The sequence below is a fragment of the Elgaria multicarinata genome, chromosome 8 (assembly GCF_023053635.1).
Source record: "Elgaria multicarinata webbii isolate HBS135686 ecotype San Diego chromosome 8, rElgMul1.1.pri, whole genome shotgun sequence".
In the NCBI taxonomy this organism is placed as follows: domain Eukaryota; kingdom Metazoa; phylum Chordata; class Lepidosauria; order Squamata; family Anguidae; genus Elgaria; species Elgaria multicarinata.
In genome coordinates, this window is record NC_086178.1 from 76,107,161 (window position 1) to 76,120,851 (window position 13,691).

The following is a 13,691-nucleotide window of genomic DNA, read 5'->3' on the forward strand; positions in this document are numbered from 1 at the left end:
CCACCACCTCTGCCATTGTCTCCTTTTACAACTGTACTTTTCACAGCCAACATTACACCTCTCTTGTCCCTACCACACCATGGTTCACAGCGAGGATGAATGGTCCAAAATACAACGTACTGTTGGCAGAAGAAATTACTGCATTAATGGAGCTCAGTTATCACAGCCCGTTGCACAAACACATAGCCCGTTGCACAAAAACCTAGATCAGCACCCAGTTGTGCAAGCAGCACTTTAGTTGGATTCTCCCCTTGGCACATAACTCAGAACTTGGTTTCCACTTGTGCAACATCATTTGAGCTAGAAGAATTGACATCATTGGATAAAACCCAGGGAGCTCATTTTCCCAAGCATATCATTTGTGAACATTCCATGCATTTCTGTGGTATTCTAGATTAAACAAATGAAATGCAAATACCATGCAAAAAGCTATGGGATAAGAGCATCATGCCATATTTAGACACAAACCTTGTTGGTGTGTGTGTGTGTGTGCTTGTGTATTCAGTTATCTCTACCTATAAAGCGGAAACTATGTGTGTCTCATGTATGTGAAATGCTAAGAGATTTAAAAGGTTACCTGTGTGTTATTTTATGATGATGCTACAGTTAAGTGTTAAATATACCACATGAATAATTATAATTCAGAGTTAAATAAGTACATCAAAGTACACATAATCTCTCTCTCTCTCTCTCTCTCAGGAACAGTATGAATTCTGCTACAAAGTGGTACAAGATTTCATCGATATATTTTCTGATTATGCTAATTTCAAGTGAAAATCCCTGCCTTATTTTTTTTATTTAATCATCTGTACAGAAATTTGTAAATTGTTAATTTATTTCCATTGATTTTTTTTAACTCTAAATGTACATATGACCAAATTTGTTTTTCTCTGAATGTCTCCTTAGATGTCTATAGTACTCCAATAAGCTTTCTCTCTGATCCAAAAGTGCATGCACAGAGCCTTTTGAAACAATTGAGGAAGCTTCCAATCAAGTGTTTAGGGGGCGGGGAAGCAGAAGAAGTAGATCTATGCCTCCTTCTCCTTCTCCCAAACAGCTGAGCAGTGGGACTTTAATTGTTTTGAATGAGTTCCACTTGTGCAGCTCCAGCTGTTGGATAAAGGAGGGGACCTGTACACACAACACCCATTTGCATGTGGGACTGCCCATCCAGCTTGGGATATATGTGCACAACCTGTGTCTGCATGTGTAGTGCCCCTAGCTGGATCAAGGTGATTTTTCACATTTTGCATTACAAATGCCCATGTATAATATATCACAGTATCTACTGTTAAGAATATAGGGCACAATCCAGCCTATGTTAGGCATATTTAAGACCCACTGGTTTCAGTGGGTGTATTAAGCATATGCTTAAGTCTTTCCCATTGAAATTAATGGGACTTGGAGCCCAGTTAGTGTGGTCTAGGAGCACTTGATGCTGTAGCATAGCTGCAAAGTAATCAGTCCCTTGGATGAGAGACCAGTAAGAGCCCATGTAGGAGCAGGAAATAAATATTTTTAAAACACATCAATGGGACTTTAAAAGTGCTTGATTTTGGCTGGATCATACCCATATTTTGCTTAAACATGTGTGAAATTGTGACCTTTTATTTCTAACATTTAGCTTTCAACTGACTTAATAAAATCTAATGTTTATAAATCAAACATGCTAGAGCCAAACTCACACTACCATCAACACATGATAAGTGTTTCACTTGGAGCATGTTTTGCACAATGATTACACTCTACTAGGAAACTGCACTGAAATGAATGTGGGCTGCCCAAGAGCATTATATGTATTCTTGTGCAAGCTGAATTCATTTCCGTAATATCTGCATATAATGTCCTGCAGCTCTCTGTGCTGGTTTGATCCTCTTACATTCATTAACATCTTGCTCTCTCTATAAACCTATTGATATTAATATGCCTTGTTGACTGGGAAAACACATTGTTCAACGTATACTTTGAGGTGGGCTTGTTGGATCTACTTTGGGTTTTGTTTTACTTGAGATCCACTAACTGAATCCTGATGCAAAAGACACTGAGTTGGATCCAGAATTAGACATGCATAGAGTAGAAACATTGTAGTTATGACTAACTCACCCCATTAATTTCAATATTCTAAACATGACTAAGGCTGGATCAAAACCATAGAATCAAAAGATTCTGAGCCAGGGGATTTGTTTTGAGTATCAGAACTGAACTGAATTCACAGTCCTGTGACACACACATCCTCTCCTGTTTTATTTATTTCAGAAGTATAATTTAGGGCAGTGGAGAATCATTTCATTAAACAATTAGAAATTCAGAATCCTTGCCAATCTACTGCAAATCATCCAGAGATCTGCCATAGATCCAAATTCTGCCCACCTCTAAGCAAAACGGTCAGGTTATATTCTATAGGTATTTCTTCATCTTGGGTTTCAAAACCCAGGTTAGACACATTTGGGTTTTTTGGTACGATTCACATCCTTACAATTAAGCACAACTCTTTCAGTAGATTATAGAGGTACATGAATCCTCCATCAGCAGCAACATGAGATTTAAACTAGCTTTTAAAAAAAGTATATTTTTCCTGACAAGATTGTAGGTAGTTCTGTTTTAATGGCATGTTGTCAATTAGCACCACAATGTAAATACAGAATTTTTAAAATTCAGTTATGACATCTTAAAAGATCATATTAAGGTATCATTTTATTTAATGTAATTTTAAAGAAAGTATTAACATAAAGTAACATATTTAACTTACAAATGAACTAGCAATATTTGAAACTATTTTGTATTTTGAAGGGTAAGAGATTTTGTTTTTCCTGTCACAAATAGATTGAAACACATATATAAAGAAAAATGTATCTCTTCTATTTAAAACAATCTGACTGACGTTAGTTGTGAATAAGTACTATTGAAAGTAATGGGACTTAATTTAGTAGTGAAGTCAGTGGGGCATTGGCATGACTAACATTAGCTGAATCAAAGCTGCTTTGTGAAAATAATATCCACTGAAATTAGTGTCCTGAGAATTATGGTGTTTGCGTTCAGTCATGTCCACAGATAAATATACTTGAGTTCCCATAACATCAGTGGTACTTAAGAGAAATAATGATGGACGGTATCCCTCCAAAATGTCTAGTAGTGTCTCAGTTCCAGAGTGCATGCAGACCTCTCATATGAGCAAAGATTTTCCCATTTACTTCAGTGTTGCCTGTAAATGTACAGAACTGCCCAATAACAAAGTCAGTGAAGTTGCCTTTGCTTGCCAAGAGCTCCACATACATGCAGGAGTGCCTGTAGAACTTTAGGTTGAGCTTATAATGTGCAATCAATCATGCACCAATAGAGCACAAAAGTCACTCATTTTGATGTGACATGCATAGTGGGTTGCATCCTTGGATTTTGCTTTAATGGCTATGATCACCTATAAATCAACTAAATAAGTCTTACAATATTTTCTTCTTGGTACCAGCAAAAGGGGGATATGGATATATATATATATATATATATATATATATATATATATATATTCTTAAAAGAAAATATTGGAGGGCTGAATCTAGACTATGAAGGACTCCTTCCATTCATGGAAGAGATTTGGATCCAGTGGAGGCTCTTGCTGGAGGGAAGGGAGAAATAATGTTTGTCATTTCTCCCCCCTCTCAAAGGAAACAGCTGCTCTGGAACAATGTGAGAGGCATTGCAGAAGGATGAATTGATGAAAATTTCCTCTCCACACACTTCACATACATACTTCCTTCAATGTCCCATGACCAGAAATCTATTCATGGGAAGTCACATTTTGAACAGAAGTAGCTCAGATGAATGACATAATCCACAGTACATTTTATAATTATTTTCCCTATCTTTTAGAAGGTAAATAAAAGAGCACAAAGACTAAAAAAACTAATTTATATAAATTTATATATATATATATTGTGTCTAATATGCAATAGTTCTGGTTTGTTCATTTATTTATTTTTGGTTTTTAATGGAACTATAAAAGGCCTTATTGAAAACAATGTAGACTGTAACCTGGTCACTTCACTTTAGTTCCTGCACTGTTTTATTCCATGTTCATTTTAATGCAGTGTTTGAGACAAAAAAAAAAAGCTGCAAATTTTTAATAATGTAGGGAGTTACAAGGTTTCCATAGCAGACTTTTACTTACCTACACTTCAGGTTAGAAGTCTAAAAGCACACTGTTTTTGAAGCACTGCCATTTATTGCTTATGTCTTCCCAGTAATGCACTTCTGTAAATCTATGTGTATATGTACAGTAGTTATGCACCTAATGAATAGAATTTATTGTACGAGGTGATTGATATTGAGCTCTCTAACCACAAAAGCAAACACTATGCTAGTATCTTACGAAAATCTAAAATATCTGACTCCAATGTGCTGCAGTATGGACCCAATCCACTAAGCTAAACCCACTGAAAGAGGAGTTTTGGGGCCTTTCCAGTTCCTTTTTTAAAAGCAGTTTCCACACAAAGCTTTGAAAGCCGCTTCTGACAGCCTTAACACTCTCAGACACTTTCTATTACTAAGTATGAGGAAAAGAGGAAAAAAATGGACCTGGCTAAACAATATTTATATTATTCCTAATATCACTTTTATTCCTGCAATAGAGCCAGCTGGTATGATTATTTTTTTGACCATCAGGAATGGCTTGAGGCATTTTGGTCTCTTAGGTGAAATATGTTCCCCTCAATTGTCTTGGTTTCTAGACTTAATGGTCCCTTCGCACTTATCCAGCCAAATAAATAACTTCCCCCAACATAAAATACTCCGTACAATCACCAGTGAAATCTCCGACTTCATACCTCTCCATAAATCCAAACTACTAGAGCTGGTTGCTGCTCACTCACCCATGCTTCAACATGACACTGGGATTCCTTGCTACTTATAGTATCAGGTCTCTATCTTGACCTCTTTAAACAGCAATCATAGCTCAGAGATCTACTTAAGAGAAAACATTGTACTTGCTCTTTTTAAAATTATCCAAGCAAAGACAGATGTAGAAGAAAAGTCTGCACTGATAGAAGGAAACAATTATTAGATATATCATTAAAATGCAGAACTCCTAATTTGTTGTTTGTTCTGTGAAGTCATATTTGACAACATTGGATCTGGCCCAGAAAGCACATGGCAAGATTCATTGATGAAGGTGGGATTTTTAAGTTTTCTTATTCATCTGTGGACACAAACTAGTGAAGCCAGAATAATTGTGGTTAGACTGATTTTTGTCATGCTCTAAATCAGTGCACTAAATATGGAGTTAAATTAGAAGGTTTCTCCCAATAAGTAATAACTTCAGACAAAGCTACAGGATTGTGTTCTATGAAAAGGTCAAAAGCACACAACCTTCTCTATTGCTTGTTAGATTCCCTTCAAGCAACTTTGTTCAATCAGGTTCTCCCATCTAATAAACTAATTAAATTAGTTTAATTCCAAAATTATCTGGTTTACAGGATCTTAGAAAGATCTAAGGTTTACAACCTTAGAAAGCTTGTTTTTCAATCCAGAGGTTTTTAGTCAAATAAGGCTGCTATACTTCATAAATATGTTTAAGGGTTTTCACACTTTTTTTTTTACATTGCATGGGATTGCATTAATAAATGCCAAATAGTGATTAGAAATCATTCTGATCTACATAACTAGTCACTATGTGACTCAATTTATTGTCTTGTGCGACAATGGACACTGATTGCCAAAGCTCTTAAGTACCTGCTTTACCTGGAAACTGTGCACAAGTAGTAATACTAAAGCAGCTTATTTCAAGCTATGTTTTTAGGAAACCCGGGGTTCCTCATCAGTTTATCAGGGGTTCAACAATGGGAATATTAGACATGTTCTATGCAGGCCTATGATCAAAGTTTGGCATGGTCTGGCAATGCCCACTACCCCCAAAATTGCTGCCTTACCTTTTTTATTTTTTTAAATTTATTGTGCACACACGGATGCTAACATGTATGTGCACTGATACAGCTATGTGAGGAAAGGAAGGGGCTGGTCTATCTACTGGCTGTTTGGCCGGCCAGCACCTGGTCTCTTCCTTTCTGGGCTGGCATGCTTACTCCGCTGGTTTCGCTTGTCATAAGATTTGTAGTACCGCCAATCAACCACAACATTCAGGATTAACTCAGCCTGTTGTGGAAGTTGGGGTAGCCCAAGCTCTGAGTCTGCCTTGCCTGCTGTGATTGTCGATGTTCTTGGTAATGAGGATTGCAGAAGGCAGAGCTCTTCTGATTCCTCAGCAGTTTTAAACATCCACCCACACACCCCATTTAGCCAGCCAGTTAGTCTCCTATATAGAGCTTAGGAGGGGGGGAAAAGGATATCAGAGAAAGTACTGTGATGTTAGGCCCAGTGTTTGTTCATATTCTCATTCTGTGTGTGTGAGAGAGAGAGGGGGGGGTAGGTGGGAAGAGAAAGTGCATCACAGTTTTCTCCACATACATTAAAGAGAAGCTCTATTCAGACATTACTCCAAACCATGCAGAAATCATGTGTGAAGAGGTTGTGGGGTCATATGCGCTCGTCCCTGTCAGCTCTACTCTGGATGATCTGAAGGGAGATTCTCAGCTGATTCAATATGCTATCCCTACCCGTTCTACCTTTGAACCTCCCACGTTTGGCACAAAGGTTTGAAGAGAGATGCTAAACACATTCAGCTGAAAGTGCTTAGAATCCCCTTCCACCTTTGGCTGAACATGCAAGGTCCAGGCATGGAGCAGGCAGGGGTGACACCCACAGGATGTTGGGACTGGTGAACCGCACATGGCCTTGCACTCTTTTCTTGCATTATTCCCACATAATTTGGTGTAACATTTGCATAAAGCTAGTGTATCTCTGTTTCTTGTATCTGCTCTGTCTGTCTGTGTGTGTGCACATTTCTATATGTTTCTCACTGGTATATAGCCCTACTGATGTCATTTGCATGGGCTTCGCAAAATCCAGGGAGCAGCCCCGGTTCTGTGGCACACCCTTGCTTTGTCTGAATAGGTCTATTGGTTGCCACAGAATTGCCCTGCAGAATCCTCTGCAATACACCATAGAGTCTTGGACCCCAAATCAATCTAAAAAGGGTTTCCTGATGCCATCAAGTTTGAAATCTTGTACTGAGTATATACTTAATAGCTTGGATTAATCAGCTCCAAAAGAATGCTGACTTAATTGATTAGTGTTTTGAAAAGGACTTTTATGAAATGGTTTTTAGAAGAGTCTGCACACCTTTCTTTCCAACATTTTCAAATGTTTTCATTAGGCAATATCATTTTTAATGTATTGCTACTGAACCCTGTCTGTATATGCAAAACTGTATTTTAATTTATGCCAAGATCTTTATATGTATGTATTATACGGTGATATTTTCTGTTATTACATTTATAATTTGATCTTGCTGTATTTATAATGCCAGTGAATGTTGCTGAATTATTTGTATATGCAAATTGCAAGATCTAATAATTCTGATGCAAGAACAAGGCTTCATTTTGTTATTTTCAGGCGGAATTTCTTTCCTTAAATCTCTTAATTTCATTCCTCTACTGTTTGCTCATTTAAACTAAATACTGCAATTTTGCAAAGGATGTAAAATCCCTTACTTAAATTACTTTCCACAACTTTTGAAACTTTGGTTATTTCACAGCGAATACCCTTGAAACCCCCCCCCCCAAAAAAAAAGTTAAAATGAAGTGTTACACACATAACATTTAATTTACAATGGCAATTGAATATCTCATCCAAAACATATTCTAAAAGTAATAGTTATTCATAGCTGTCTCAGTACCAAAGTCAATATAATCTTCCTGGACAATGCTTTTTTCTTCTACTTGAAACAAACAACACCCTACCTAGTGTGGCTTGTTGGTGTTCAGTGCAATGCACGTGTTCTAGACCTTGTCTACAGTGTTGCAGAATGACTTGGGAGAGTCAGAATTGACTGCAGTGGAGGCACCAGGAAAAATGTATATATTGGGGAGTGGTATAATGGGCAGGGCACATTTTTGCAGGGAGGAGGATGAAGTAGGTTCCATGTGTTAGATTTCTGAAAGAGAAATAATGTTATATTTCACATTAACATTTCCATCCTAAACATTATTCCTCTATGTCCTATATATTTTGATGAATTAATTTTCAAATAATCATGCTTTAGGATTGCATCTTTATTTTAATTTCCAGTTCATGATTCAGTTTCAATTTCTATATGATATGTGTCTTTCCTTCAGGTAATTACAGAGGTCCAGACAGTGCGGTGGGTGGAGGAACTACGTATTTAGAAAGCATGTCCCCTCGCCCCAGCTGCTCTTTGCACTCTTCAGAGTGCAAATAAGCGATAACTTTTTTTTAATGCTCTCCTATCTGATAAAATCCCCACAGATAGAAAACTACAACTGGTAACGAGCTGATAATGCAGATTTCCTTGCATGGAAGAGTGTTCAAAAGTGGTGCCTCCAGAAATACTTAAAAATAGTAGAGGCTTCTCTAGGTCGTTGGGATTCCTTCCACCAGGTTCTAGTTTCTTTTTATCACAGGTCCACATTTATTGGAAGTGCTATCTTGTATCATACAAAGGCACACAGCCCTTATCTGAGTTAATGTTGTATCCTGATCAGATACAAATGGACATACTTTGCTTTGCAGCATAAAAAACTCGACAGCACAATGTATTCCTAGCTTATTTGGCCTACTAATTTTTAGTTCCCTGTCTCAGCTTAGTCCTATCCTGTGTCCCTGTAAGGGAAGGGAAACTCTATGGAATCTTCCTTTACCAAACATTTCTACACATCCTGGCTTGGAACCATCCAGAAAGTGTAAGCACCAAAACCCTTTTGGGGAACAACTTCTGTGGCAGAAGTGCAGAACTTCTTTCAGTCTGAATTCAATTTTAGAGCTTTTGGGGGCCACGTTCCAGTGGTCTCCGAAGACAAAAGAAATAGAGGCAAAATATCAGCATAATTTAGCTTAAAGCTCTTACTACCAATAACTCGGTACTTGAGGGGGCACCTCTCCCTTTAGATGCCTGCTGAGATTTGAGAAGCCCTCCTCTGTGTCCCACCAACGCGAGACATACATTATGGTGGGACACGAGAGAGGGCTTTCTCTGTGGTGGCACCCTGGTTGTGAAATACCCTCCCCTTGCAGTCCCGACTGGTGCAGACGGGGGCTGCAGGCTAAATTCCCCAAGGTTGCACATAGTTTTAATTGTTCTTACGGCTTTTAGTTTATTAATGATTTAATACATTTTAGCTGTGTATATTTATCATTTTACATTTTTCTGATTTTATCTGTATGTCGCCCTGAGATCCCAGTGATATGTGGGGTGGGGTACAAATGTTTTAATAAATAAAATTAACCTTGGGAGTGGAATTTCAACCTTTCAGAATAGGGAAGAAATGGCACAAAAGCTGGGAAGCCAGCCGGGAGGTTGTGGGGGGGAATGTGTCACCAGAAAAATGGGGATGTGGCCACCTGAAGAACTCCAAAAGGCCAGATTTTGACCCTAGTAGGGCTGGATTCGGCCTCAGGCCTGAGATTCTGCACTCCTGTTCTACACTGCTCTGACAATATTGGGTTTTCTCCGCACTGATCCTAGAGCCTGGCAAGTTCAGGTCCTTCCGGTTATGAGATTGAATAGTATTGTCAAACACCAGCGTTTTCCAAACGTGTTTTTCCAAACAAACAGTGTTTTCCAGACATTAATAGGTGTGTCCCAGTACTGGCAAGTGAAATAAATTAATGGTATCTACATTAACTTAAGTTGTGCACCCTATCTACACTGATATAACTTCAGTCTTACTGAAATATCTGGAAGGAAATAACTGTTCACCCCTCAAGGCTCCCTGCTGGAATTCAAAGACAGGGCCAGCCTAGCACAAACATTTATAAGGAACCTGTAAGAGAAGTTCATTCTCCGTATTTAATCACACTACCATTCATGCTGATTCTCATTTAAGTAATTAGGACATTGGATGTTGTCTTACAAATCTTGTAGATAACTCCTATTTTTATGGGCTTGCAATTTAAAAGCAGAAGCATGGCATTCAACTTTTAAATATACATTGAATAAAACATTGTGTGATATAAGTGGTTGTGTTTGTTCTTTTTAAAAATCTTTTTATTTTAAATGTTCATTATGTCCATACACAAGTTACAGTTTATGTCTAATATGAATCACGATCTCTGGAAATGAGTACAAATTTTAATTATGCAGATGCTCTTTAAAATATTTATTAAAATTTGCAGTAAATATGGAAGATTAAAGTTAACAGAATTCTCTAAGTGGGTATATATGTCAAATCCAAGTAAAATTTTCATTAATATATAAAAGCTCCAACCCATCTGGGAATTTTCAAGTAGTTTTGTTTGCAAACCTATATACTTCTACCTAGGAGAAAGCTACACGGACTCACTTCTGTGTAGACATGTATAGGATTGAGCTCTAAAGTTCATTTTTTAAACCTTATTTATAAGAAGATTATGTTGCAGATATTTTATTAAGTACATTTTTTGGTAAAGTGTATGCATTTCCCGTACAGTTTTATAGACCATAAGAATTAGCTTTCATGTAAGCCAGATCTTTGCTTAAATTACTTGCAAATCTACATTATACTTTGGTATTTGCAAACTACAAACTGCGTATATTTGTGGTATACAAAATCCATATTTTGTAACCTAAGAATATATTAACTAAAGAATATGAAAAAGGGGGGATATCTCATCTATTAAGGTGTAACACTATTCACACCACTTTTTTAAAAACAACAACAACACGAGTGTGTGTTTTAATCATTGTCTACCTCCTGGAAGATCATGTTCAGTGAAGCCATGTGCGAATACCTCAAGAATTTCTTCAGTTCTGTTTCAGCTATTCTCATAATCTCTGGTGGGTAGAGGCAACCTGGGAAGGGATATAGCAGGCCCTGCTCCTGTAATGTCCACACTACTTGCAGGAGTTATTTATTTACCACATTTATAAACCACTCCACATCTAAACAGGTTCCAGAGCAGTGAACAATAAAACACAGGGAGATAAAAGAATAAAACTCCATATTAAAAATGGTTAGTTTTAAAACAATACTGCTGGAAACCATGTCAGTCAAGGAAGGCCTCCTAAAATAAAGATATTTTCAAATGACGCCAGACCCGAGGGCGCTGAGGGGAGGCCAAACTCGCTCTGTACGGTTGCTTAGCAACGGGAAGAGTGCGATGGCACATGATGCGGCGGGTTGGGGGAGGGTGGTGTGTTTTTTTGGCCTGCCTCAGCTTGGTTGCTGATTGGCCTCTGGGTCTTAGAGTCCCAACAGTCATCCCTCCCTCCCCCCACCACTCCCCACCTGCGTTTGAGTTACTGAGCTGTAACAGTGGGGGGCGGGGCCACGATTGCTTAGCAACACTGGAATCTTCACGGAAACATACCTGCATACCCAAGTGTGTGTGTGTGTGTGTGTGTGTATATATATATATATATATATATATATGTGTGTGTGTGTGTGTGTGTGTGTGTGTGTGTGTGTGTGTGTTTGTAAGCTTTTGAAATATGCAGATTTCTTCATCAGGCAAGGTATTACAAAAATGGAGGGCAGAGAAAAACTCACACACACCCCTACTTGATGTGGAAGTCATATCCATATGATAACAGTCTTGAGATAGAATGGGGGAGGAAGCATTTTTGAGTAACAGCTGGATTTGTTATTTTCAAAAATGAGGGACCAAACTTAGCTGCCTCTCTAGATCCCAGGAGTCCTTGGGCTAGCTCCAGCAGAAAGCTGAAACAATCACATCACTTGTCAGAGACTTATTTAAACGTCTGCAAACCTTCCCTCCCCCATACTCAAGATTGTGATCATGTAAAATACTAGGATTTGAACATAGTCAGCATTTCATACTCCCCCCCCCCAACTTTTTGTAACAACTTGCCCAGTGAACAGATCTGGAGATCTCAAAAGCTTGCACTTAGAATCATAGAATCATAGAATAGCAGAGTTGGAAGGGGCCTACAAGGCCATCGAGTCCAACCCCCTGCTCAATGCAGGAATCCACCCTAAAGCATCCCTGACAGATGGTTGTCCAGCTGCCTCTTGAATGCCTCTAGTGTGGGAGAGCCCACAACCTCCCTAGGTAGCTGATTCCACTGTCGCACTGCTCTAACAGTCAGGAAGTTTTTCCTGATGTCCAGCCGGAATCTGGCTTCCTTTAACTTGAGCCCGTTATTCCGTGTCCTGCACTCTGGGAGAATCGAGAAGAGATCCTGGCCCTCCTCTGTGTGACAACCTTTTAAGTATTTGAAGAGTGCTATCATGTCTCCCCTCAATCTTCTCTTCTCCAGGCTAAACATGCCCAGTTCTTTCAGTCTCTCTTCATAGGGCTTTGTTTCTAGACCTCTGATCATCCTCGTTGCCCTCTTCTGAACACGCTCCAGCTTGTCTGCGTCCTTCTTGAATTGTGGAGCCCAGAACTGGACGCAATACTCTAGATGAGGCCTAACCAGGGCCGAATAGAGAGGAACCAGTACCTCACGTGATTTGGAAGCTATACTTCTATTAATGCAGCCCAAAATAGCATTTGCCTTTCTTGCAGCCATATCGCACTGTTGGCTCATATTCAGCTTGTGATCTACAACAATTCCAAGATCTTTCTCATTTGTAGTATTGCTGAGCCAAGTGTCCCCCATCTTGTAACTGTGCATTTGGTTTCTATTCCCTAAATGTAGAACTTGGCATTTATCCCTATTAAATTTCATTCTGTTGTTTTCAGCCCAGCACTCCAGCCTATCAAGATCACTTTGAAGTTTGTTTCTGTCTTCCAGGGTATTAGCTATCCCACCCAATTTGGTGTCATCTGCAAATTTGATCAGCGTTCCCTGCACCTCCTCGTCCAAATCATTAATAAAAATGTTGAAGAGCACTGGGCCCAGGACTGAGCCCTGCGGCACCCCACTCGTTGCCTCTCCCCAGTTTGAGAAGGTTCCATTGATAAGTACTCTTTGAGTCCGATTCTGTAGCCAACTGTGGATCCACCTAATAGTTGTTCCATCTAGCCCACTTTTAGCTAGTTTGTTAATCAGAATGTCATGTGGTACTTTGTCAAAAGCTTTGCTGAAGTCAAGATATATGACATCCACAGCATTCCCACAGTCCACAAGGGAGGTTATCCTATCAAAAAATGAGATCAAATTAGTCTGACAGGATTTGTTCCTGACAAATCCATGTTGGCTTCTAGTAATCACTGCATTGATTTCAAGGTGTTTACAGATTGACTTCTTTATAATCTGCTCCAGAATTTTCCCAGGGATGGATGTCAGGCTGACTGGTCTGTAGTTCCCAGGTTCCTCCTTTTTGCCCTTTTTGAAGATAGGGACAACGTTAGCCCTCCTCCAGTCGTCCGGCACCTCACCCGTCTTCCATGATTTTGCAAAGATAATAGACAAAGGTTCTGAGAGTTCTTCCGCTAGCTCCTTCATTACTCTTGGATGCAGTTCATCGGGCCCTGGGGATTTGAACTCATTCAAGGAAATTAGGTGTTCTTTGACCATTTGTTTATCAATCTCAAACTGCAATCCTGCCCCCTCAACTTCTGCTTCACTTTTTCCAGGGGGGTCATAGATCCGCTTTTGGGAGAAGACCGAGGCAAAGTAGGAATTGAGCACTTCAGCCTTTTGTTTGTCGTCTGTTATCAATTTGCCATCCTCATTAAGC

The 13,691-nt window shown here is 39.0% G+C and overlaps 1 protein-coding gene across 2 annotated transcripts in view; it reads left to right on the top strand.

Moving 5' to 3' along the window:
• Positions 1 to 3,446, top strand: part of PTPRE (protein tyrosine phosphatase receptor type E) — a 129,818-nt gene extending 126,372 nt beyond the window's left edge. For both annotated transcript variants that reach the window (XM_063132810.1, XM_063132811.1), the window contains one exon: positions 700 to 3,446. In XM_063132810.1, the coding sequence (XP_062988880.1) occupies positions 700 to 774 (75 nt within the window). In that variant the 3' untranslated portion in view covers positions 775 to 3,446. The remainder of the gene's footprint in view (positions 1 to 699) is intronic.
• The last annotated feature ends 10,245 nt before the right edge of the window (positions 3,447 to 13,691 follow it).